The sequence below is a fragment of the Gopherus flavomarginatus genome, chromosome 9 (assembly GCF_025201925.1).
Source record: "Gopherus flavomarginatus isolate rGopFla2 chromosome 9, rGopFla2.mat.asm, whole genome shotgun sequence".
NCBI classification, from domain to species: domain Eukaryota; kingdom Metazoa; phylum Chordata; order Testudines; family Testudinidae; genus Gopherus; species Gopherus flavomarginatus.
The window spans coordinates 36,559,177-36,586,909 of NC_066625.1; the positions used below are offsets into that span (position 1 = coordinate 36,559,177).

At 47.4% G+C, this 27,733-nt stretch overlaps 1 protein-coding gene across 1 annotated transcript in view; it reads right to left on the minus strand.

Annotated features, from left to right (window-relative positions):
• Positions 1-27,733, minus strand: part of ABCA3 (ATP binding cassette subfamily A member 3) — an 85,596-nt gene that overhangs the window by 51,994 nt on the left and 5,869 nt on the right. The window contains exons 2-3 of the mRNA XM_050968051.1: positions 11,193-11,285; positions 628-889 (exon numbers count right to left, since the gene is read on the minus strand). Coding sequence (XP_050824008.1) covers positions 628-889; positions 11,193-11,246 — 316 coding nt within the window. The 5' untranslated portion in view covers positions 11,247-11,285. The remainder of the gene's footprint in view (positions 1-627; positions 890-11,192; positions 11,286-27,733) is intronic.

Below are 27,733 nucleotides of genomic sequence, written 5' to 3' on the forward strand. Positions count from 1 at the left end.
CACTGCGCAGCACAGAGCACTGGGTCAGGCCCGGCAAGAGCTCGCAGCCCCGCCGGCAGCACAGTGAGCTGAGGCTGCGGGGAAGGGGATCAGCAGGGGAAGGGCCGGGGGCTAGCCTCCCGGGCCAGGAGCTCAGGGACTGGGCAGGAGGGTCCCACAGGCTGTAGTTTGCTCACCTCTATGTTAGTCTCTCTCAGGTACTACTTTGACAGGAGGGGAAAATTTCCAGACAGAAGTCTGATTTTTAAGTGACTACTTTAATTGCAATGGCAGAAGGCTCAGCTCAAGATGAAGGCAGCCACATCACTGTCACCTGGTGCCTACATCAGATTTTGAACCCTGGTCCCTAGAAATGATTAACTTAGAGAAATATCCATTCCCTTCTGAAGCTGAATCCAGGTCACTTAAAGCAGCCTCCCCACAGATCTCAATTTAGCAAAGCACTTAAGCAGGTGCTTAGCTTTAAAAGCACTTAAAATAATCCCAATCTCTCTTCAGCGAAGCAAAACGTGCTTAAGTGCTTTTCTGAATAAGGCCATGTGAAACGCATGCCCACATACATGTACACACTGGTTTCTACACTTAAAAGACCTCCCTCCCCTCCAGGAACCCCCAGCCCATTCTAACCTTTGATATTGATGTGCAACGCCTTTTCCACCACCTCCGCGATGCTCTTCACAGCAGTGATGTTGGAGGGGACATAAACCAGCTCCCAGGGGTTAAGTTTCCGGTGATGGAAAAACCATGGCAGCTCATCTACTGACTTGCTGGGGTAGATGGTGGCATTGGGGTGACTGATCGAATGCACTCGGTGGCGGAGCACAATGAGGATTGCAGCAAATAGCAATGGCAAGCAGATTTCTATGACCGTTACCAAAATCTGTCGCTTCTGCAGAAGAAATAAGGGAGAATCAGTTAGACTAGCAGGCAGGGGATCAATTTAGCACTGGGAAGGAAATTACAGCTCACACACGCCAGTACTACACATAGTGAGTCAACTGCATTTCACTGTAGTCATAGCAAAAGGCAAAAGTGATGACCATTATTTGCATTGCATTGGCAAAGGGACCCCAATCAAGCCAAGACCCAATTGTGCTAGATGTTGTACAGGCAAAGGGAAGAGATGCTCCCGGCCTCCTTGTCATCTGGGTTTTGTGGCACGTAGCACAGGGTGAACAAGCCAAAAAGGCCTCGGGAGTTAATAGTGAATCAAGCCAGTTTGCAGCCTAGCCATTGTCAGCTAGCAAGGTTTTGATGTAAAGTCCTGATGGATGCAGGAGCACTCAACTCATGACATGTCATTCTCCACCCTCTTCACCTCTTGCTGTGCACAGAGAACCTTCCTAGAGGTAAGGGCAATTGCATGCAAGAAACAGACAGGAAATACAGGGCTCTCTTGGCCATCTCTGGGCACTTCACAGACATCAAATTACACCACAGCGTTCTTGCAAGGATGGAAAGGGATGCTTGGTGATTGATCACCACTGGGGTGAAGGAGGGCAGCTGATTAACAGCGCATAGAAGCATTACCCAATACCTCAGGGCTGGGAGTGAAGAACAATCATGCATTCAAATGGAAAAGGAGAAGAATGGGACAAGCAGAGCTGGAGTTAAGACAGAGCATAGTACGGTTAATTCTCCTCCTCCAGCAAAAAGAGGTCTTTATAAGCAGGTCAGCTCTGACTCCAGAGGAAGGAGCACCTCCAAGGAAGTCACCAATACCACTTCTTGCAGCTCCTCAGCAATTCCCTGGAGGCCACCCATCAAAGCACCCAGTCTGATTCGCTGATGAGATCTGACAAGTTCACAGCACAAAGCTGAATAGCTGCAGATTACAGCAGGGCATCAAGGATAACGGGAATCTGACCAGCACGGAGCATGCCCAGCTGTGGGGCTATTCGGCAGCACTGGAATCTGACAGTACGTCTGCAAAGTCACCTCTTGTTTGGTTTTATATGTAAAAACTGGACAGTTTATAGTATAACCCTACAGCAGCTTCAAGCATGACAGCCAATCCCATATCTATAATGGTTAAAGCTATTTAGCTGCCAACCACTCAAACCTTAGCTGTAACAACACTGTTACATAGAACTAGAAGTGCTGCATGCACCCCATACAGTAGGGAGAATGCATCTGAGTCCAAAGCCTCTGCCTCAGAAATTTGCCTACACTGGAGTTTTAATATCAAGTTAACTGGGCTGACATTTAACACGAGTTAACACATGTGAATGTGCTAGTCTAGACACTCCACGTCCCTGGCCACAAAGGTTTGTGATATACCTAGGGCTCTGTCCCGGAACAGACGCATGTAGAATGTTCAGACATGGTAACTAAAGTTGTCATAAACAGATTGTTAAGGGTTAACGTTTCTTCTACCTGTAAAGGGTTACAAGCAGGGAACTGGACACCTGACCAGAAGACCAATCAGAAGACAAGATACCTTTAAATTTGGGTGGAGGGAAGCTTTTGTGTGTGTTCTTTGTCCGTTGTGTGTTCTTCTCTCGGAGGGTCTGAGAGAGAGCAGACATTACTACAGGCTCTCTAAGTTTCTTTTCAAATAGTAAGTAAAAACAGGCGGTTTAGGCTTTTTGACTGTTTTACTCTATTTGCAATTGTGGATCTGGCTGGTTAACGTTTATATGTGTAGTTGCTGGGAATATTTTGATTTGTATTGGTACTGGGGGGAAAGTCTCTTTCTGGTGTCTGTAAGCTATAGGACCCTGTAATATTTACATCTTGAAGTTACAAAGATCATTCTTTACTTTTTCCTTTCTTTTATTAAAAGATTTCTTTTTAGAGAACCTGATTGATTTTTTTTTCTTGTTTCCCTTGTTTTATTCCAGGGGATTCGGATAACTCACCAGGACGGGTGGGGAGACGGGAGGGGGAAGAGATAGAATCTCTCTCTGTTTTCCTTGAATCTGTTTGCCTCTTTGTGGAAGGGGAGAGGCTTCTCTGTATGGTAATTTAAGAGGTTGGATCAGTATCTCTCAGAATAGCCCAGGGAGGGAAATTCTGGGAGGGGGAAAGGTGGGGGAATGGTTTATTTCTCCTTGTTTTAAGAACCCAAGGGATCTGGGTTCTTGGGGTCCCCAGGGAAGGTTGGGGAGGTCAGAGTGCCCCAAAACACTATATTTTTGGGTGGTGGCAGTGCTATCAGATCTAAGCTGGTAATTAAGCTTAGAGGATTCAGGTGCTAGTATCTCATTTTCTGAACTCTAAGGTTCAGATCTGAGAGGGAATGCTATGACACAAGTACATTGGCATTAAAACCTTAAGTGCAGTCACATCCAACGAGTTTAGAATCTGGAGGCACAAGGCAGTAAAGCACAACAAGCTAAGTAGGATGTGATTCCAGCCACAAAGTTTCCCTGAGTACATGGAATGCCCCACTGACAAGTGTCAATACTTGTACTTACCATGTCTATCACTTTATGATTCCCAAGGCCATACAAACATTACCCTCTACAGCCATCCCAGGAGGCAGCAAAGTATCATCATCCTCATTTTATAGACAGAGAAACTGAGGCACAGAGCGATGAAGTGACTTGCCCAAGGTCACTCAGTAAATCAGTGACAGAGCTGGATTAAGAGTGAGTTCTTGGCCCACAGGCCCAGTTCCATGCTCAATCCACCAGACCACATCACCTCATTAAGGCCTTCATCCCAAGTCAATTGAAGTCAGTGAAAAGAATGAGGAGTACTTGTGGCACCTTAGAGACTAACAAATGTATTTGAGCATAAGCTTTCATGGGCTAAAACCTACTTCATCGGATACATGCAGTGGAAAATACAGTAAGAATATACATATACACACAGAGAACATGAAAAAATGGGTGTTGCCATACCAACTGTAATGAGAGTAATCAATTAAGGTGGGCTATCATCAGCAAGAGAAAAAAAAACTTTTGTAGTGATAATCAGGATGCATTTCCAACAGTTGACAAGAAGGTGTGAGTAACAGTAGCGGGGAAAAACAAGCATGGGGAAATAGTTTTTACTTTGTGTAATGACCCATCCACTCCCAGTCTTTATTCAAGCCTAATTTAATGGTGTTCAGTTTGCAAATTAATTCCAATCCTGCAGTTTCTTGTTGGAGTCTGTTTTTGAAGTTTTTTTGTTGGAGTATTGCAACTTTGAGGCCTGTAACTGAGTGACCAGGGAGGTTGAAGTGTTCTCTGACTGGTTTCTGAATGTTATAATTCTTGATGTCTGATTTGTGTCCATTTATTCTTTTGCGTAGAGACTGTCCGGTTTGGCCAATGTACATGGCAGAGGGACATTTCTGGCACATGATGGCATATATCACATTGGTAGATGTTTAGGTGAACAAGCCTCTGATAGCGTGGCTGATGTGATTAGGTCCTATGGTGGTGTCCCTTGAATAGATATGTGGACAGAGTTGGCAGAGTTTTCCACTGCATGCGTCTGATGAAGTGGGTTTTAGCCCATGAAAGCTCATGCTCAAATAAATGTGTTAGTTTCTAAGGTGCCCAAGCATTCCTCGTTCTTTTTGCGGATACAGACTAACACGGCTACCACTCTGAAGTCAGGAAGAATCATTTAATGGGCTTTGGATCAGGCCCCCAATAGAGATGCTGCTTTAAGCATGAGGAGCAGCGGGAAAGGAGAAGTGAAGTTGGGACTAGGTAAAGGAATAGCAAGACGAAGGAGGAGGAGAGAAGAGTTGATGTATAGATAGGAACAAGAGGGAATAGTTGTGCTGAGCTTTGAACATGAAGGAGAATGGAAGCCAGTAAAAGTATCTGAGGCTACATTTACAGTTAAAACACTACCACCATTGTAGTGCTTCAGCAACAGGAGGAGCTCACCAGCTACTATAGTAAACCCATCTCACGGGGACTTAATTCGGCTTAACTCCAGTGCTCATGGATGTGGATTTTTCACATTCCGAGCGATACAGCTGGGTCAATCTAATTTTCTAGTGTAGATGAGACCTGAGAAAGGGGTGTAGGAATGAGATGATTGGGGGAGGGGGATAAGAATCTTGGTAGCAGAATTTAGAATATAGTGAAGAGGAGGGGGAGGAAGGGCACAAAGGGGGTGACCATGCACAGCATCATTACATGGTGTCATGTCTTACAGTGCTTAGAAGACAGGGAATAAGGACTTTGAGGTTCTATTCCCTGCTGTGCCGCTACATTGCTATAAACGTCACGCAAGTGACTTTGCCTCCATCTTCACATTGATAAAATTAGCAGAACATCTCAGAGGAGTATGGCCTCAGGGATAGAGCACTGGGACTCAGGAGACCTGCGTTCTAGTCCCATATCTGTCAGCTGGCTGCTGGGTGACCCTGAGCAAATTACTTCACTTCCCCGTGCCTCAGTTTCCCCCTTTATAAAGCACTTTGAGATCTACTGATGAAAAGTGCTAAAGAAGAGCTCGGTATTATTTACGTACTTCAGTGGGGTAAGGGGAGGCTTAATAAAGGCTTGTGAAGTGCTTTGAGATCCAATGATAAAGGGAAGGTGTTATTACTCAATTTGTTGTCCAGGCAATTGTCTGTTCAGGTGCCCCAGCCCCACCCCTGACCACCACCTGGAGCAGTCTCCAAGCTGTTAAATCATCTCCAACGTGGTGCGCAATTTGTGTAGCTGCTTCCAATAATCAGTTAATTTGGCCCACAAGTCTATTGATTCACGTTAGGAAGGATCGCAATTTAAACCCAAAGACAGAATAGGGTTTGGTTTTCCTGTCATAAGATTCATACTGATGCATTTCACTATCCCCGTTGAAAGGATCAATGCACCGGAGTTGAACCTTGATACTTTCTTCATGAGTGTATGTTGGTACTCCCCTCCCTCCACCTTTCATAGATTGTTTTTCTTCCTACAATGGCTGATGCCTCCTAGGCCTATAAGAAGTGAATGCAACAAGGCAGCCCCCACAGGAGATTATCGCCCCTACCTCTCATCCCCTCACAAATATTAAAGGATTTTATCCTCACAGTGGGGAAGGATCACCCCATTCTTCAGATGGGGAGACAAGAGTTTAAGTGACTTGTCCAAGGTCACACAGCGGATCTGTGGCAGAGCCAGGAATGGAGCCCAGGTGTCCCACTCCAGAGCCAAAAAGACCATGCTTCCTTCCCACACTGTGATGCACACTCCTGAGGAGGGGAAGAAGGTTATTGGGAAGGAGGGAGGGAGCAGGGTGCAAGGACCTGACTGGCTATGAATTTGTTGTTTCTTCAAAATACTGTTGAAGAAGTAAGAATTCCTCTCCCAAGCCAAGTCCCCTATTCCAGCTCCAGCCACTGCTGCCTGGCTGGAGGAGCATGGCTGCCCTGAGCAGGAGGGGTGGGGAGCCTATTCCAGCTTGCCTGTCCCGCCAGAGGCTGATGAGCCCCATGGGAGGTAGAACCTCCCTGCTCACGCAGGTTCTAGGACATGCATGCTGGGACAGCGCCAAGGCCAGAAGAGGCTGAGGCCTGTGAGCAATTTGAGGGCCTCCAGGGTGGCATAAATGAGGAGAGGGGCACAGCCTGGCTCTCTGGGACCTTCTGCCCAGAGCATATCCCAAGAGCAGGGGGACACCCCGCCAGGATGGGCTTCCAGATCCCAGGCATCTATGGAAATACTGTTTATAGAAAGGAGGGGGGCTTACCTGGGACATGAATCCATGAAAGGGGGTAGCATTTGGGGGACTGGCAGTACAGCTAATCCTGCCCCCCTCACTGCTGCCAATGCACCTGGCCCACATTTGGATTCCCCACACACATCTGCCTGGGGCAGGATCAATCAGAGGGGTGGCTGCCTCACTTTGGCATGTACCAGGCATCAGCCTGTTTTCTGTCCTCCTGGGGTTTGGGAATCAATGAAATAACTGACATGTCATGGCCCAAATTCAAACCTGAGGTAAATGTACTGCCGTCCCTGGAGTTACACCCAGTATGATCTGGCCCTGCATGATGGAGGAGTGTTTCAGAGGCCATGCTCAGAGTCAGTGTTATGAATGTCGGATGGTTTTATTTTCCCCTGGCAGACAGGCTGCCTCCCAGGGCATCATTATTGTATTAACCCGGTAATTGCCTCCTGGACCTTGTCCAAAATCATCTGGCTCCATAAACGGAAGCCAACGTACACTGCCCACTGCAGGACTGCACTATTACAGAGCTCACTAGCTCAGGAGGCTACGGGGATGCTGCCATCTCTCACCAGCAACGAGGGTCTCAGCTACTGCTGTCTAGTTGTTAAGCCAGTCACATGGACCCAGCTCCATACACAGAACTAGCCCTCACACAACAGCCATTTTAACTGGCCTGCTAATCACTTGCAAGTTTCATTTCTTCAATCAGAGTGACTTTCCCTGCGTAGGAGACCAAGGAGAAACAAGTCCTTTGGCTGATCCAGGCCTGCAGGTTTCCTATTAGAGGGAACTAAGTGCAGAGAGATATATCCCGAGTCTCCCAAGACACACATACAAACCCAGGAACAGGACTGACCCAGCCCCCGAAGATGTTTGCTTTGAGTACAGTGTCCCCCATTCTGCAGGAACCTCCGAAGTACAAACCTACATAAAGAGGCCTGTGCTCTACCCACTAGACAATGCTGCCTCCCAGCACTAAGAGCATCAGACAAGAGACGAGGGAAGTGAAGCAAGTTCAAAATGAAGTCTCCTCATTCAGGCCGCTGGCTCCAGCCCTCCATGATGTGGTAGCTGCATCCACATAGTGCAGTGGTCTCCAACTGTTTTACGCCCAAGATCACTTTTTGAATCTAATGGCAACCCAGGATTTACCCTGCCTCTTCCCCAAAGCCCTGCCCTGCTCACTCCATCCCCCCTCCCCATCGCTCGCTCTCCCCCATCCTCACTCACTTTCACCGGACTGGGGCCGAGGGGTTCGCAGTGTGGGAGGGGCTCTGGACTGAACCTGGGGCAGGGGGTGAGGGGTGCAGGAGGGGGTAAAGGTGCAAGCTCAAGGAGGGAGTTTGGATACAGGAGGGGGCTCCGGGCTGTAGCAGAATGTTGGGAGGTGCAGGAGGGGGCACGGAGTGTTGTGTGCACTACAAGGTGCTGGCTCTGGGAGGGGGGTCAGGGCTGGGGCAGGGGGTTGGGGTGCAGGAGTGGGTACGGGGTGCTAGCTCTGGAAGGAGGGTCAGGGCTGGGGCAGGGAGTTGAGGTGCAGGAGGGTGTTCAGGGTGCTAATTCTGAGAAGAGGCTCAGGGATGGGGATTGGAGTGTGGTTTTCCACTGGACAGTGCTTACCTCTGGCAGCTCCCAGAAGGGGCCAACATGCCTCTGTGACCCCTGGGTGGGGGGCCTCGTGGCTCCGCACACTGCTCCTCTCTGCAAGCACCGTTCCCACAGCTCTCCCAGCCAATGGAAGCTGCTGGGCCGGTGCCTGCAGGCAGGAGCAGCGTGCAGAGGAAGACCCCTGCCCCCGGGCTGCAGAAGTAGCATGGGGCCGGGGTAGGCAGGGAGTCTGCCTTAGCGGTAGCCACATTGCGCTGCTGGAGATTATGATCGACTGGGAGACCCCCTAGGACTGATCAGTCAATTGCGATCGACCGGTTGGTGACCACTGCCATAGTGCCTAGGAGCCCTAGTCACGGATTAGGACCGCACTGTGGGTTTGTGATTATTTCAGACATGTAGTGTTGATCTGCAACTTTTTCATGGTTTTTAATTGTGAAAACAAACTACAGATTCCGCCCCCGCCCCCCCACCCCCCGCAAGGGCAGGCTCCATGCCTCTGCATGTCTGGGTGGTGAGTCATGGGAGAACAGGAAAGGTTGGCCCCAAATCAGCAAGAGGCCAAAGGAGCTAAGCACTGTTTGAGCTGCTTTCTGATGGATGGCTCATTAACCCTTCGCTCACTGGTCAGCCTGAAGGAGCTTACGTTTCTCATTGCTGCCCAGCTTGTAGAAACAGTTGGGCTGACAGGGTGCTCCATCAAGGAAGAGACAGGCTCCGTACTGCTGAATCAGGCCGCTTGAGTGGAGCCAGATCTAACCCAACCTGCCTTCCTCTCCCGCTGGCCCAGTGCCTCATCGCAATCCTAAGAGGCGGACAGCTTTGGCAGTGAGGGGCAGAGCTGAACCGGCAGCGAGCCGTTCGTACTCAAGAGGCAGGCAGTAGTCAAGCCCAGGTGGGTGGAAAGCCAGAGGTCCTCTCCCTCTTTCAACAGGCATCGCAGGGTCTATCTGGATAGTGGCGAGGTGGAGCTGGGCCCCGCGTTCACTCCTCTCCCAACATGAACTCAAACGGTTACAGAGCAAAGAACAAGTCTGGAGTTACCAGCATGGCTGGACGTAGACAGACTAATGCTCCCCCTCTACTGCCTTTCCATGGGCAAGTGGACCAGCTCTATCAGAACGTTCCGTTTGAAGAGGTGATGCAGGGGCAACGACAAGGAGACATTTAGTGAAATGAATCTTTCTACAGGATCATTGGATTACCCACTTCCCCCAGCCAGTGCCCTTTCAATCAGGATAGAGACACTGAAGGAAACACCCCTTCACCTAACCAATCCCAGTGTTCTCCACCTAGCACTGCTTCCACAACGCCCACACGCAGCAGGGTTGTGGGAGAGAGTTGCAATGAGAGGGTGGAGAACAAGGATTGGGAGTGTGGGCCAGGCACAAGGGGCAGCACCAAAATAAATAAATAAATACCCACACACCTGTCAAAAGCATACAGCTAAGGGTAGCATAAAATCCCTCTTTACCCTGTAAAGGGTTAATTCCTCTTTCACCTGTAAAGAGTTAAGAAGCTCAGATAACCTGGGTGGCACCTCACCTAAAGGACCAATAAGGGGAGAAGATCCTTCCCCCAGAGATTTGAAAGCTTTTTTGTCTGTGTCTCCCAGTCAACAATGAACCAGGGCAGGGAAAATACATCTCCCTAAGTCATATATAAGCTAAGCATCTAATATTGCAGAAAAAGTAAGTAACAGCAAAGAAATGCATTAGGTTATCTTTTGTTTTAGCTTGTGAATTTTCCCTGTGCTAAGAGGGAGGTTTAGCCCTGTTTTTGTAACTTTAAAGTTTTGTCTAGAGAGGAAATTCTCTGTTTTTTTGAATCTTTTGTTATTCTGTAAAGTACTTACCATCCTGATTTTACAGAGGTGATTCTTTTACCTTTTCTTTAATTAAAATTCTTCTTTTAAGAACCCAATTGACTTTTCATTGTTCTTAAGATCCAAGGGTTTGGGTCTGTTTTCACCTGTACCAACTGGTGAGGATATTATGCTCAAGCCATCCCCAGGAAAGGGGATGCAGGGCTTGGGGGAACAGGACTCCAAGTGGTCTTTTCCCTGATTCTTTGTCTAAATCACTTGGTGGGGGCAACATACTGTTCAAGGCAAGGTGGAATTTGTGCCTTGGGAAAGTTTTTAACCTAAGCTGGTAAAAATAAGCTTAGGGGGTCTTTCATGCAGGTCCCCACATCTGTACCCCAGAGTTCAGAGTGGGGAAGGAACCCTGACAACGCCCCTGGTGAGTTTGGTCAACAGCTTCCAATCAGTGCTCTGCTCTGCCCAGAGCATGCGCAGCATTTGGGAGCAAAGCAGGATGGAACATGGATCAGATGCCCTGAGCAACATGCCAGCTGGGTGTGGGTTGTATGCCAGATGGATAGAGTCCCCACCCTAAAATAAAAGCAACTGAGAGATCAGGCATTTAAAACAGTGTTCCCTGATTAGTTAGTTTCCAGATGCTGAAATACTGATGTCAAATCTGAAGTGTCTGAAAGAAACAAGCCAGTGTCCAGCTGCCCTAGTCTCACAGCTTAGCCTTGCAGAGCAAACAAATTCAATGACGAGCTCACAGCTAGACTGTGTACCCCAGACTGTATTCGAAGCAGATTGCAAAGAACCAAAAAAATCAAGAGGCTGTCCTGATTTTACTGACAAGGATTGGTAAATGGTGAAGGGGAAAGGGTGGGGGGGCAGGGAAGGGATATGACAGAAAACTAAAGCCACCCTGCCTTCCTCATGCACACACTCAGACAAATCCAGAAGAAAATGAACCCAGAGACGTTCTCCTCTTGATGATGACTTGCCCTAATGGCTAAGGTTCACTGGAGCTTGAAGACATACCAGGAGGGTCTTGAGAAGTGACTTAATTTGAAGCATTGTACATTAGACAGCTAAAGCCATGCTTCTCTTAGCCTCATCTCCACAATCATCTATTCTCCTCCTCACAGAAAGCCCAGTGTGAAAGTACCTGCAAAATGTAGTTCTTCCAGAGAAGCAACCCAAACTGCCTTAACACGACCATTCTTCAATCAGAAGAGGAGAGTCACCCGGTTCCTGGACCCTAGGAAAAAAGAGCAGTCAGCAGTGAGTGAAATGTACAAAAGAAACCCAGGATCATCTATCATGGGGATGGCCATTGGAAGATCCCACGCACAGCTTTCTCTTGCTGATTCTGTTTGATCTGCCTGTATCTAGTTCTTAGTTCTAGTTCTTCTGTCTGATGTAGAATCTGTACAGCACAAGTAGCAGCAGGGCAAGCTTCCCTGACCCTACCCTGCCATTGTGCTTCAAACCTGGCCCAAAGGAACTACCTCTTGGAAAGAGGGAGGGAGGCGTTCATGCTTTATAGCCCATTTGGTTTTTGGCCAGTTGTGAGATTCCAGTAAGGTGCTCAGTTATGGTTGGCTTCTTAGGCAAAAACAGCTTATCTACAAGAAACTTACCTGGGGCCACCAGCTCTTTTCACATCACGTAGCTCCCTAAACAGCCAGCACATGGGAACAGCTTTGGATCCAGCCCGGTTTCTTTTAACAATGGATCCAACTCTTTGGGGAGTGGGGAAGTCTCATTTTTACAGTCTGGGATTTTCAAATGTGTTTAAGTGAATTATGCACACAAGTCTCATTTACTTTCAATGCAGGATCTTGGGTGCCTAAGTCACTTAGGTGACTTTGAAAATTCCCACTCGTAGGTGCACAAAGACTTTTCCAGAGGCAAAGCTACATCAGATAGGTTGATAAATTACTAGGTCCTTGCCTCAAAGAGCTTACAGTCTCCAGACACCATACCAGAGACAGCACTACCACCGCTAGGAGCAGTCAAGAGACACATTCTGAGGTTAGTCTCACTAGACCTCCCAGAGCAGAAGGCTTGGAGAACTTGGACCGGGGGGCAGGTCTGTTCCATGTGTAAGGGAGATATGTCTGAAGAGGGCATAAGACCATTAGGAGAAGCCTGGATGCAGCCTAAGGTAAAATTATCAGTAACAATGCAGGAGTGTTCAATAAGGAGGGGGGTGGGGTGTAAGAAGAAATGAGGCCACGTGCAGAGCTGGGTGCTTTAAAGGTCAGTATTTGTGCAATGCTTTGAATGCTTAATACAACGGTCTCACCAGCAGCAACTGCCACATAGGAGGTTGGAATGAAAACTGTTACCTATTGTTTCCACATGTACAGGCAGCTTTCCAAAGCAGTCAGCTTTTGCGCTGACATTTTCCAGGCTCAGTCTCATACAAATGCACTTCAGGCAAAATCTGAGAAAAACCCCTTTGGCTGTGGAATAACAGGAGAACAAGCTCACACACTCCTCCCTCCCACCCCTCTACCCAACTGTAAAGAGCAGCCTCTCTTTCCCCCACCTTAGGGCTAAGTTCAAAAACAGCCGTTTTGTTCCGATCACTGCACCCACACAGAGCCCCAGTGAAGTCAACTGGGTTCTGCCTGTGCAAGATCAGGGTTCTGGTGTCTCAACAGGTCTTAATGAGCAGCACATGCTTGGCTAAGTTTGGGGAGGGAGGACATGAAGGTGGATCATGTGCATGCGCATGTGTGGTGGGGAGAATGGTTTTGAACAGTCATAAATGTCTGAAAATGCAGCACTGAGCATACATATGCACAACAAAAAGTTGTGCTAAGCTGTTAGCCACCCACAGAGCCAGCTCACTTGCTAATGGAGACAATGGCAGTGCATTTGTCGGTGACTTTAGTGGGAGCAGCATCAGGCTCACCCAGGCGGATACAATATAAGGCCCTGACCCCACAGTCTGATCCAAGTGGAAAGAGCCTCACGGAGCCCTAGTAACATCACTTAAATGGGGAAAATTGACTAGAAAGTAGAGGAGAAAGTGAAACTGACCTGACACAGAATTGTCCAATGCACAGAGTAAACAACCAGAAAAAAGTAGAGAAATCCTTTTCCTCTCCTATTCTCTTTTACTTACAAAGACTAGAACAGCAGGAAAAACATGCAATGTTCACTCTGCCATGCCCCACAAACAAATATGTGTAGCATAATGTTAAGTAGAGCCCTGCAAATCTGCAGATATGTCCATGTTTACAGATCACAGATGGATGCAGATACAAAATTTGTATCTAGAGCCCTGCAAATCTGCGGGTATCTGCTTTATATCCACAGACCATGTTTTCGGTTTGCAGATCAGATGCAGATACACATTTTGTATCTCGGCAGGGCTCTAATGTTGAGTTTTGATAAGCCTGATTTTTTAGCTTAGCCTTAACTGGACCTCCCTCCTGGGACACAATTTGCATAAGCAAATCATTAGAGAAAAGATACTTCCTGGGATTTATAAAACTAACAAAGGCATCTGTTGTAAACTCTAATGGCCTGTTTGTAGTGTTAAGCAACTCCTGCTCTGGCTGAAGTTACTAGAGCTACAGGTGCTCCACCCCTTTAAAAAAGAAATCTGGCCATTGTTGTTTATAATAACAAATAACCATAAAGAAAGGGTCCAAAGGGAAGAAGTCAAGCCATAGCACAATTTAGATCATAAGACATCTCAGCACCCAATTAGCAAGTACTGTCAGAGACTTAGACATCTGAGTGGCCTAAATTACACTTAATATAGTAATTGCATGCACAAAAAGGGAGGTCACCATTTAAAAGTCTGGCCCTATAACTCCAAAACAAGATATAATTGTGTATAATTATATAACACACTGAATACACCCTGTACCACACTGCAAACCCTTGGAATGCTGAGCATGTCCTTATAGGCTAGGCATTGAAAAAACAAACAATACTAGGGGAAAGATTACCTCTGGTAAGGCAGCGAAATATACCAGGTGACAGACTCTGTGAGAGAGACTGAATTAAAAATGTGAAAAAAAACTTTAAAGAGACAGCATCTTAAAAAACATACTTCTGTTCACGTGTTTTACCCACCATTGTTTCAGATAAACCCTGATTCCTAGAACTGAAATAAATGAGGGGGGACGGGAAGAGTCTTTATGTTGTGTATTTAGCAATTTGCGTCCAGTCAGTTTTACCACTTCCCCTATTCCTAGGAGTCTTTCACATAGCAAAGATTATTTTTTATATAATGAGAATGAGAGATTGTACAACCTCAAAAATTGGAAGACTCAAAGCTACTTTTTACTCATTATGTTAAAACTGATTAGATCTCAAGTTGGTAACTTCTGGAATTTCCAGGTTTTGCAACCTTAGCACTGCATCAACAATAAGTCATCTTACTTCACTATTACAGGTGAGGACAAGAACAATGTGGGGAGCTCTGTAGAGACCCAAAAGGGAGGTGTGTGGGAGAAAGATCAGCACTTGGATTGCACCTCAGTCCTTCAACTAGCCTTGCAAGATTCTCTCTCTACTTTTCATTCCAACCACTTCCCCATTATTTTGGCCACTGCACTAAGAAATTTTCTTATGGGAAAAAAAGAAAATCTCCACCCCAGTGAGAGATGAGCTGTGATTTTACCCTCGTTATGATTTTACCCTCTTGTATTGCCAATTGACATTGCTCCTCTCAGGTAAGAAAAACCTGCCTGTAAGGGGAAATTTTTCCACACTTCTTTTTGTACTTTGAGCTGAAACATCAGACTTTTCTAAAAGCTTCAGGGCAAACAATGGACTTATCCATCTCCCGCTCCCAGTGCCCAAGCACCAGGTGCTGGCACACTGCACGCTAAGGGCTTGATTAGTGTTTACCCAAAAAAAAATGTCAAGGCCTCTTGCACAAATATGGCTAAAGTATGTTACAAACAGTAGGAGTCCCAGGACTTTGATGTCTGGCTGTTCTGCCTAACGCTAGGTCAGTAGCCCCAGGGCCGGTGCAACCATTTAGGTGGACTAGGTGGTTGCCTAGGGCGCCGAGATTTGAGGGCGCCAAAAAGCGCCCCACAATTTTTTTTTTAAATGGTTGAGCAGCCGCTGCTGCTGGGACAGAGAGGGAGTCTGAGCTGCCGGCGGCAGCCGGCAGCCCAGGATGTCCCCTGGGTCAGGGCACCGCCGCGGCAGCCGGCAGCCCAGGGTGTCCCCTGAGTCAGGGTGCCGCCGGAGGGGGCGGCAGGCAGCTCCCGTGGTCCGCGGCTCGGGTGGAGCTGCCGCAGTCGTGCCTGCGGGCGGACGGTCGGCTGCTCGTGCGGCTCCAGTGGACCTCTCACAGAGGCCACTGCAGCAGCTCCACCGGAGCCGCGGAGCACCGGACCGCCCGCAGGCACCACTGCGGCAGCTCCACCGGAGCCGCGGAGCACCGGACCGCCCGCAGGCACCACTGCGGCAGCTCCACCGGAGCCGCGGAGCACCGGACCGCCCGCAGGCACGACTGCGGCAGCTCCACCGGAGCCGCGGAGCACCGGACCGCCCGCAGGCACGACTGCGGCAGCTCCACCGAGCCGCGGGACGGTGAAATTGCCGTCCGCCTAAGGCGCTCAAAACCCTAGCACCGGTCCTGAGTTGCCCCTGCCACCAGGCTTAAGAACAAGGCTGCCTTTGTCCCTGGCTCCCTTAGAGAGGATGGGAGTAGTGAAGGAAGGAAGGAGTCAAGTGGAAGCAGATCATGGGTAAGATCTGGGCAGACGCATCTGCCTCAATGTTCTGGGATGGAACAGGGGCAACTGCTTCCCTCCCATCCACTCCTGTAATTCCCCTGAAGCCACAAGGGAGGTTCAATGTAACTATGGTCATGGCCCTCAGACACTCAGGTTGCTAGTACATCATGGCTCCCAAGGCTTACTTCTGAACTATAACATGCCCTTGGGTTGCTGAATAGGAATGCTTGATTTGCCACAACCGCGCCCCCCGCCCCCTGCGTGTTCTGTCCAAAGCAGCAGACAGTACCCTGATGCTTCACAAGAAGGCAAGAAGCTACTGTGACACCCCCAGCTAAGCATGAAATGCAATACATGGATACTGGGGGAGAACACAGAGGGGCATGTCCTTTCTAACCCCTTCTGGCAGTCACTTCATGCCTGGAAACACAAGATTTAATCACCCTTCTCTTAGCAAGCCCAACCAGTGGTAATAAGTTTTACAGAGCTGAGACAGACTGTACCCTTATATTCACCACTGACATACCATTGTAATGATCTTTGTACAAAGTATGCCTTGGAAGGTATCACTTGAAAATTCATAATTTGCTGATTATTATTGTCCTGGTAAAACATGTGTAGCAACATTACATGGCGAGTTCTAAGATTCCTCATTCTGGAGTTACTAACACATATTCCAAGCCTGGGGAGTGGCCAAGCCAGTTCTTCCATGACAAAGGGCAAGCTGCTGCTTAAGCCAGAGGTACATAAGGTCAACGGACAATCACCTACTAAGTGGCCATTCTTTGGCAGGAAAGGGGATGTGGGTAACAAATCTACATTTTAGCAAAGAAACAGCCCGGGGTTCCTGTCCACATAGATCTTCTGTCTCCTGACTCCTGGCTGGAGATGCTGCCCAAAGGCAGGCGAGAACTATAAAAAGAAAGGGGAAAAACCCCAAAGCACTCCTCCTTCTTGCTCTCCATCGATTCACTGCACCAGAAGGAACAAACGAAGCAGCCATTACACAGAAGAAGGGGTCCTGGCCTACAAAGCTGGTCCAGTAATACTGTTGAGAACATGTGGCAAGAGAATCTTTGCTTAGAATTTAACCGTTTGTTAAGCGAGGCACTAGCTGCTTTTTATCTTTATTTTTCTTGTACTTCATTACTTATATTCACACAAAATCTCTCTCGTTGTAGTTAGTAAACTCATTTTATCTTTTTATCTAAACCAGTGTGTTTTGACTGAAGTACTTGGGAGAACTGGATTTGTGCGTATCATTTCTATTAATAAAATGATGGACTTATATGAGCTTATATTGCCCAGGAGAGGGCTGGGCAGTGCAAGACATACAATTCTGGGGAAATATCTGGAGCTGGGAGTATGCTGGGGTCACCCTGCAGTATAATCCAAGCTCGTAAAAGTCTGGGTGTGACCGACAGGTAGCAAGTGCACATAGATATATAGCTGGGAGTGACTTACACACCAGTGGTGGATTGCAAGCAGTCCAGGAATGGAGGCAACAACAACAAAGCAGTGTAAAGAGCCCCCAGGTTAGAGGGCAGAGATGACCCAGCTAGTGTAGACTGCACCCTAGGTATGTCACAGGGGCTCCTTTTAAAATCCTGCCACAGTGGTTGTGCCTCTGCCCTCCCGCAGCTGATACTCTGCAGGATGTCTGCACACTGGAATCAAACAAAGGAAGCAACTTTGTGCAGTGAGACTGCTCAGCTGCCGCAGACTGACACAAACATAACAACTACTTTCCTAATCTCACAAGACAGGATTTCCTCATCAAAGAGATGGATTTCCAGAGATGAAACCATCATAATACCACACCTAGCCTCAAACCTCCATGGAGAGCTCAAGGCATCAAAGACAAACACACAAATCAATGAGAAATTTCAGGTTAATAAATCACCTTGTCTGATCTATGCTGCAAGACAGGGACTGCCTTGTAGCGTGCGCTATCACTACAGTATTTACTGCTGGAATAATTGCATATAGCGATTATCCCAAGGCCTGGCAGAGAGTCAGATCGATACAGATCCATAGAGTTCACAAGTATAGATACGCATCTGCGTACATCCCACACAGTGTCAAAATCCCAGGCGCAAATCGGCCTCTAATATGCATGACTGACCCACAACCCATAATCGGATGAAGTGTTGAACCCGTCTGGGAAGGATCTTGTTACCCAGAACCCAGCACAAGGCTGAGCACCCTCTGGGCAAACAGAAGTGTTGGGTTTCCTGCCATTGAAGATGAAGGTGTCACATTCACCAAACTACAGCAAGCACCAGTCTGTGGTTTTGGTACCTTGACCCCACACGGTGGCCCAGCAATGAAGAATTGGCCCATTCTGGCAATGTACAAACTGAGACTCAGGAGTGCTTTCCCTGGGATGGAACAGGAGAGGCTGCGCCCTCACCCACACTGGCTGCCTCCAAATTGACATTTAGACACCATTAAATGGGAAGCAAATGACAGCACACAGGCCTTTTGAACAAGGCTTATGTGTTCACCAGCCACCTGCCTGCGTCACCCCTGGTAGAAATACCACTAACTTACAATACCGCTGTGGCAGAAGCCCCACCCACATGCAGGCAATGAAGAATGCTCCGGGATCTGATGAAGATACAAGTGAGTGGTCCAAGAGTAGAAACTCTCCAGTTCCAACAGGCTATTTACTACCAACATGAAAAGAATTGGGAACACGGTCACAGGGAGCACCCAGCAGCAGCACCAGGCAGGCTACTCTTCATGATCAGATCTAGACTGCAAACCGGATGGACATCAGCCATCTAGAATTGAACTTGAAGTCAATTGCACAGCCTCAGCGTCTGATTTGTAGGGGCATTTTAAAGTGAAGACAAAGCTCAACACATCAGATTAAATGAGGTTTGGACATGCTAAACCAAGAGGATAAAAACTGAGCAATCTTAGCCCAATAGCCCAGAGCAGAACGAGAAGAGTGCAGAGAAAGACACTTAGTTGCAGAAGCAATAATATTTCATTTCAATTTGCCTGAGGGACTGAGACTTAAGCATGCAGACTGGATAGCCACATTTTTGCAACAGACATCAAATTTGGAATCTAAAGCTGCCCAGGCCAAGTGATCAGAAGATTTTGTTTCCCAGCCTCAACTGTGCAGACAATTTTAATTTAGAGTTTAAAACAAAAGAGCAACAGAGAGGACTGTAGGAAGAAAGAGACACTCCTGGCAGGAATTCCTCTCCCCGTCCTGACAGTTCTCCTGGTCCATATTTTCTTCTCCAATCAGGGTGCTCAGACTGTTGATGATACTATGCCATTGGTTTTATAAGGAAACCAACAAGCAACTGTTGAGTAAAACCAAGATCACATGAAGTCAGAAAAACATATTTATGCCAGTCAAAACCCAGCAAGCCCTCAATAAGTCAAAAAAGAGAAGTACAGAATTCCCACCCTATGGGAGATAAAGAAGTTTCACTTCAACACTGATGTCTGACTTGTCTGACTCACTGGAGACAGAAAAAAGTGGAAGTTAGGGGTTAAACTGAATAGTCAGCATATGGCTGAGACCATACGAGATTTTTCAGGGTCTGCAGACCAGAGAGCACAACCTCTCAACATGGACATATGGCAGCAAAGGGAAACTCCTTTCAGAAGCTGTCTGAAACAGCCCGAGACAGTCTGAAGAGTGAATGCATTGGATCTGGCTTTGCAGCCCTGCATACATAAGTATGTGTTGGGGTTCTGTTGAAACCATGACACCTGTTGCTTTAATTAACTAAAGAAGGTTTGATGAGCTGAACATCAGCTCCTGAAGGACTCTCAATCAGCGTCTTCTTCCCCAACATCGATGCCAGGAGCAACTTCCTTGCAAAGCGACCACAAGTGACCTATGCAACGTTCAGGCACAAGAGCAAGGAGGTTTCAGAGTAGCAGCTGTGTTAGTCTGTATCCACAAAAAGAACAGGAGTACTTGTGGCACCTTAGAGACTAACAAATTTATTTCAGCATGAGCTTTCGTGAGCTACCGCTCACTTCTTCGGATGCATAGAATGGAACACACAGACAGGAGATATTTATACATACAGAGAACATGAAAAGGTGGAAGTATGCATATCAACAGGAGGAGTCTAATCAATTGAGATGAGCTATCATCAGCAGGAGAAAAAAAAAAAAAACTTTTGAAGCGATAATTAAGATGACCTATAGAAGGTGTTAGGAGAACTTAACACAGGGAAATAGATTCAATTAGTGTTTAGACCTGAGTTAATTGTATCTAATCTGCATATTAACTCAAGTTTAGCACTCTCTCTTTGGAGTCTGTTTTTGAAGTTTTTTGTCGCAAAATTGCCACCTTCAAGTCTGTCACTGAGTGGTTAGAGAGGTTGAAGTGTTCTCCCACTGGTTTTTGAATGTTATGATTCCTGGATGTCAGATTTGTGTCCATTTATTCTTTTGCGTAGAGACTGTCCGGTTTGGCCAATGTACATGGCAGAGGGGCATTGCTGGCACATGATAGCATATATCACATTGGTAGATGTGCAGGTGAATGAGCGTCTGATGGCGTGGCTGATGTGATTAGGTCCTATGATGGTGTCACTTGAATAGATATGTGAACAGAGCTGGCATCGGGCTTTGTTGCAAGGATAGGTTCCTGGGTTAGTGTTTATGTTGTACGGTGTGCGGTTGCCGGTGAGTATTTGCTTCAGGTTGGGAGGCTGTCTATAAGCGAGGACTGGCCTGTTTCCCAAGATCTGTGAGAATGAGGGATCATCTTTAAGGATAGATTGCAGATCTTTGATGATGCGCTGGAGAGGTTTTAGTTTTCCTACAGCCCCCAACTAAAACCTCTCCAGCCCCAGCTCACCTCCATTCCACCTCCTTGCCTGAGGGGACTTTTAGGCGCGCGCCCCCAACCACTAGGCACCCTAGGCGGCTGCGTAGGTTGCCTAAATAGTTGCACCGGCCCTGTGGCCAGGAGCACTGTTCGCTCTGACTTCAGCACTAAACTCTGCAAGATGAGACTGATTTCCTAACCCCTGTAAACAAAAAAGCCAGAGGAAGCTTCAGCAAGGACAGCTGGACAATAACATTCTATCACAGAGATAACCCTCAATGTACAGTGCTGATACCTCTGTCTTTCGGGTGAGAAAATCTAAGTCCATGGGGCCAAATCCATCTTCAGCGTAACTCCATCAAGTTCAGGGGAACAGAGATGAAATTGAGAGACATTCTCCAACACACACTGCTGACAAGTGCGAGGTCACTGGGGGAAGAGGTGGAATGGGGACTGGCTGGGGGTGGAGCAGGGAGGAGGGTAAGAGGTGGGGCGGAGGGAGTTGTCCGGGGTCGCACACTCTCCTAGGGACGGCTCTGCCCTTTGCAGTGGGTGCAGCTCGTGGGGAGGCCGGCCAGGGGATAGGGCTGGTTGCAGGGCTGGTGCTGCCGTGTATGCAGCACGCAGCTGCCTAAGACACCATGAAATCTGCGGCTATTTGGTGCCCAAAATTTCATGGTGCCCTAGACAGCTGCGTATACCTAAGGATGGCCCTGACTCCCGAACTACCGGAGCCAAGCCTCTGGTACCCGAAAGTGTGTAGATATTTCTTGAGGAACCCGTAATGTCAACACTCAAAACACTGAGATAGAAAGTCTATCACAGAAGCTGCAACTGCACTGCCCATTTTCTTCACATTTCCCACCATTTCACTAGCACAAGCAATGTTGGGAGAGGTAGCCTGGATTGACCCCAGTTTATTAGCGGCCGTGTTGTCTAATCCAGTTCAGAAGAGATCTAAATCAGTGGTTCTCAGGCTTCCTGGGGGGCCATGAGCAGATTTCAGGGGGTCCGCGAAGCATGGCTGGCATAAGACTCGCTAGGGCCCAGGGCAGAAAGCCAAAGCCCACTGCATGAGACTGCAGTCTGGGGCCCTGAGCCCCACCACCAGGGGCTGAAGCTGAAGCCTGAGCAACTTAGCTTTGTGCTGCCCCCTGTGGCATGGGACCCCAGGCAATTGCCCTCCTTGCTACCTTCTAACACCGACACTGGCTTTTATATGCAGAAAAACAGTTGTGGCATGGCTGGGCCAAGCAGTTTTTATAGCATATTGGGGCACAGGGGTGGGAACGGGTGTGTGCTCAGAAAGAAAAAGGTTAAGAACCCCTGATTTAGATGACTCAGAGGTTAAAACACAGGCTGCTTGCATATACTAGTGCTCTTCTGCTGAAGCATCTTGTTATGGGGGCTGGCCACTTCCAGCTGCCATCGCAACAGAGGTGAGTGACTGAGCTGAGAACAGGCCATATGCTCTGAGAACTGACAATTATTTTAAAGCACTTACTGCATTTCTGCTCTTCTGATGTCCTGTTTCCATAGAAACCAGAACTGGAAAAGGCAGTTTCCCTTATCAGCACTTCTCCTTCCCGCACTTGGATAAGCATTAGAACCCTGTAATGTAGGAACTAGCCCAACCTGCAGGACTACATCAGACAGCTGCACGCCAGAACCTGCCTTGTGCCCATATTGGCAGGGTGGGGCTGCAATAAGACATCACATGCTAGGCTTACTGGCAGCATATCCCGGCATAGAGGCAAGGAAGGGCAGGGGTGGAAGGACACACTTGAATCAAACATTAATATTAATCCCCCCGGTGCCCTCTCTTCCTACCCTCCTCCCACTCAACACAGCCAGAAGGGGATGTCTCCTCTATTCATTCTCATACCGAGATATTCCAAGAAACATACCGATGGCAGCAGGCCCTTTGGCCAAGACTTTCAAAATTGACTAGTGAACTTATGGGCCCACACTGAGCCACCTGAAAGACGCTGGGCTTTCAGAGAGGTCTGGCCTCCTCCCTTCTGAATGTCAGGCCCCTTTAAGGTGGCTCACGTTGGGCATCCAGAGCTTGAAGCCCCTAGAATCACTAGCCACAAGCCAACATGCTGAATCACAACTAGACAACCCAGAACCACTAATCATTTGCCAATATTTTCACCTTCACTTGTCTTGAAAGCACATTACCATTCTGATGGCTCTGTACTAACGCAGTCCTAAAACAGAACCAGTGTAGAATTCTTTGTTTGCATCCCTACCTCTATACAGGAGGGTTTAAGGCAATTAAATTATTAGAAGAAAAAAAGTTTCAATAGAGGCTGCAAGATGCAAAAAACACAGAGGCCAGCTGATCTTTGTACCCAAACACATGGTACATCAATAACATGTTAATATACCAAAGCAGGTTGCTAACAGTTTTACAGCCTTTGCCGAATCTCAGATTTTATAGACACCCCAGGTGGATTTATTTTTATGCACAAAGACTTTATCAGTTCTCAAAGATTTAAATAAATACACACAGTGGATGTAGCAGTTTCTCAGTTTAGAATGCTCTGGCTTTACAGGATTTAGAACAGTACTATATACAATGCACTGCTTAATACAGTACCAGTAAACTGTAGGATCTCATCAGATCTTAACAAGCACAAATAACTCACCTCTCCCACAGATGAAATGAGGCAACAGGGCAAGTCATAAGACAAAGGAGTTTGGTTTGGGATTCCTGTAGGTGCTGAGAGGATGAATGACTAAGAGGCAAGTTAAGAACAATCCATCAGGAAGATAGCTTGGGTGGACAAGAAATGGGGAGAAAGCAAGAAGGGGCCCTGTACTGTAGTCTCTATTTTAAACTGGTGCTGTCATTTATAAACACATCTCTGAACAATGTTCCTGATTGTTACAAGTAACATCTGGGATTCCGTCCTGGAGCAATTACCAATATTTTCTGTTTTGTATATTTGATGGGTTTGTGGTTAAGGCACCAGAATGGGACAAGGGAGGCTCGACCTCAATTCCCTTAATATCCATCTCTCAGTTCTCCAACTGTGACAGAGAGACAATAATCCGACCTTTGGTGGTCTTGTCTCTTTAGACTGTAAGCACTCCAGGGCCGGGTCTGCAGGCGTGTACAGCACCGAGTAGAACAGTACCTCAATCTACAATCTAAGATACAAACGCATTTGTCCCAATCTCTCAGACAGAGACAAACATCTACAGAATCTCTATCAAGCATTCTTAAAATTACAACACCCACCTGCTGAAGTGAAGAAACAGATTGACAGAACCAGAAGGGTACCAAGACGTCACCTACTACAAGACAGGCCCAACAAAGGAAGTAACAGAATGCCACTAGCCGTCACCTACAGCTCCCAACTAAAACCTCTCCAGCACATCATCAAAGATCTACAACCTATGCTGAAGGACGATTCCTCACTCTCATAGACCTTGGGAGACAGGCCAGTCCTCGCTTACAGACAGCCCCCAAACCTGAAGCAAATACTCACCAGCAACTACATACCATACAACAGAAACACCAACCCAGGAACCAAACCCTGCTACAAACTCCAGTGCCAACTCTGTCCACATATCTATTCAAGGGACTTCATCATAGGACCTAACCACATCAGCCACACCATCAGGGGCTCGTTCACCTGCACATCTACCAATGTGATATATGCCATCATGTGCCAGCAATGCCCCTCTGCCATGTACATTGGCCAAACCGGACAGTCTCTACGCAAAAGAATAAATGGACACAAATCTGACATCAGGAATCATAACATTCAAAAACCAGTAGGAGAACACTTCCGTCTCTCTGGTCACTCAATAAACAGACCTAAAAGAGTCAATTCTTCAACAAAAAACTTCAAAAACAGACTCCAACGTGAAGCTGCAGAACTGGATTTAATTTGCAAACTGGATACCATCAGATTAGACCTGAATAAAGACTGGGAGTGGTTGGGTCACTACAAAACCTTAACCTAATTTCCCCAATACTAATTTCTCCCTACTGTTACTCACACCTTCTCGTCAACTGTCTGTAATGGGCCACTCATTACCATTTCAAAAGTTATCGTGCTATTAATTGACTTATCTCATTAGACTGACCTCATACTTGGTAAGGCAACCCCCATCCTTTCATGTATTTATACCTGCTTCTGTATTTGCCATTTGATGACGTGGGTTCTAGCTCATGAAAGCTTACGCCCAAATAAATTTGTTAGTCTCTAAGGTGCCACAAGGACTCCGTGCTGTTTTTTCAATCTACACTGGAGCCACTAGAGATGACCATAATACAGGATTAAGTCCTCTCACGTTTTCCACTGTAGGGCCAATTACCCCATTTGTGAGAGTCTCACACAGCAAAAGGGTAGAATGACTATTAAGAAAAATGGGAAAATAGGATGGCAAAGCCACAAAAATTTACAGTAGGACTCAGAACCTGGAACTAGTTGTTTAACAAGCTGCTCAAATGAACAGTGTGCTGTGAAGGTGCAGGCGGATGAGGAAGAGCTACTGATGAGCAGAGCGTTGGCTCATTGGGGACACAACCAGGAATCTGTGTGTAGACTCTCTTGGCCAGATTCTCCTGTTTCTCAGTCATGTTCCCCCGTTAATTTCAGTTAAGTAACCCAGGAGTTACACTAGCATGAGCAAAACAAAACTTGGGTGCCTGACGGCAAATGAGGTGCTGGAGAGGAGATAGGCACAGAAGTTTAGGGTGGGGAAGGAAAGGCACAGAAATGTCTGCAAGGTGCCACACATGACCAGTCCCTTTCCTAGGGCAGAAGCCTTCCCATGTCATGTAATGAAGCCCAGTGAACTCCAGAGATGCAGGTTTATTTCTTTCCAGTTTCATTTTAACTTTTCAAGAGCCCTTCTGATTCCTGCAGGAGTGACTCCTTCTCTTGGAACGCACTTTGGCCAGGCTAACATTTATCTCCCAGTGGGGCCATTGTCTGCTTGACCCTGAAGTGTCAGCCAACCAGAGACCTTTCTCTTTTCAGTCCCAGCCTTAACTGCAAAGTGATTAGCATGTTCCAGCTCTCAGTAAATTCAGTCTCTCTCAGACAGGACTGACTGATCCAACCCATCAATCTGAGGAGTGCTTTGAAGACATCACAACTGATAACCAGTAACTCTTCAATATTATTATGCGAGAAGATGCGTAAGATCAATTATATTTAGTGATCCCGAGCTGAGAGAGTCCCTTGGGTCACCTCGGGGTATCTTATTATTCCAACACCACCAAGTGACACTACTGTACTAACTCAGATCAGTGACATTACCCCAGCGTAAACTGGAGAAACTAAGGCACAGAAAAGCTACAGCAAAAAAAATGGCCACTGATTTTAGGAGCCCAAATAGAGACATGCTGAGCCCTGATATTTAGAAACACTGAGCACCCCTCATTCCAACTGAAATCGAAGCATTTATGAGCTCAGCACCTCTGAAAATCAGGTCCTAGGCATCTTAAGTTAGGCGCCTAAAACCAGCAGCCACTTTTGAAAAGACAGGCCTATTGCAAGAGACGAACATAAAGTCACACAAGTCTGCGGCAAAGTTGGGACTAGAAACTGGGCCTACCATCTCCCAGTTCTCTCCTTCTAACCACTAGATAACACTGCCTATCATGCATGTTGCGTAAGAACACTGTCAACCAACCCCAGCGCAGACAGGAAGGAATTCTTCCCAAACAAGCTAAGGCCATGGCTACACTGGCACTTTACAGCGCTGCAACTTTCGCGCTCAGGGGTGTGAAAAAACACCCCCCTGAGCGCTGCAAGATACAGCGCTGTAAAGCCTCAGTGTAATCAGTGCTGCAGCGCTGGGAGCGCGGCTCCCAGCGCTGCAAGCTACACCCGTAAGGGATGTGGTTTACATGCAGCGCTGGTGCTCCGACTACACTCACACTTCAAAGCACTGCCACGGCAGCGCTTTGAAATTTCAAGTGTAGCCATACCCTGAGTTACATACACTGCACCCTAGTCCTCCCATCACATGCCTTTCCTCACACACACTGATCTTTGGAACAGTCGGTGAAGGACAAATCCACTCTGCAGCTCAAGGACCTCTGCCAGAGCCTGGAGGATTTCACTAGGAGACAGGAATCCTTCTCCAGGCACCGAATAATGCTCTCTATGGACACAACATCAGCCGAATGGCTGAAGGAGACTCCAGTGCTTATAGTACAAGGCGAAAGGAGGAGTCCACACAATGGTGCATCTTTCATCCTTACTCCCCATGCAGCAGACTGGGACCTCTGTATCATACAGTGGACATGCTTCTCCCTGCCCTCCTTTGCATTGTGAGACCACATGGGTTCCTGTACAGGGGGATCCTACACAGACCAGAAGAAAGGGCACGTACACTGTACCATGGCCAGGTCACCTTCAGAAGTATCTGCAACCCCCTTTGCAGACACATCTTTCACCAGCTTCTAGCTCATGTCATCCCTGCACTTACACTCTGCCCGTCCAGCACTGCTATTGCTGGGAAATCCTGCTGGGCCAGCATTGACAGCACGGACTGGCTCCCAAACCAATGGCAGATATTCTAGCACCAGCATCTTTTACTCGCTTGAAAATGTTTCCTTCGTGTACGAAACTAACATGTTGATTGCACTCAGAGGCAAAGACAGCCCTTGCAGCAGAAGGAAATCCCAAAAGTTACAAGCTGGCTGTGCTCTGTAGCAATGCGAGGGCTCACCGGGTCAGAACCTGCAGCAGCATGGTGAAGTGAGTCAAGGGTGGCACAACTGAGTCATGCCAAAGGGGTAGCAAGAGCAGCCAAAGCCGGGACCCTGGGGGCGGGAAGCACATCTGTGAACACTTTATCAGACGTTACAAAATGAAATCCACGCAAAAGGATAAGACTGAGTGTAGATCCTGTCAGCCACTTGACATTTCAGAGAGGACTTGCAGTCCCCACAACCAGAGATGGCCCCAATCCAAGGCGGTCTCAAGCCTCCTGAATTGCCCTAATCAAACACTTTGGCTCCCATTCACTCTCTTCTCTCACTTCATTTCCTTTAGTGGCACTTCCCCGCTAAAATGCATGTTCTCTTGCTGTTAAAATATTGGTCATTTCATCAGGACCCTCTTCAGGGGAGGCTCTAATGTTTGCTCTTTTAAGCAAGGAACTGAACCCTTTGATCTTACAGTGGTGAGGGAATTC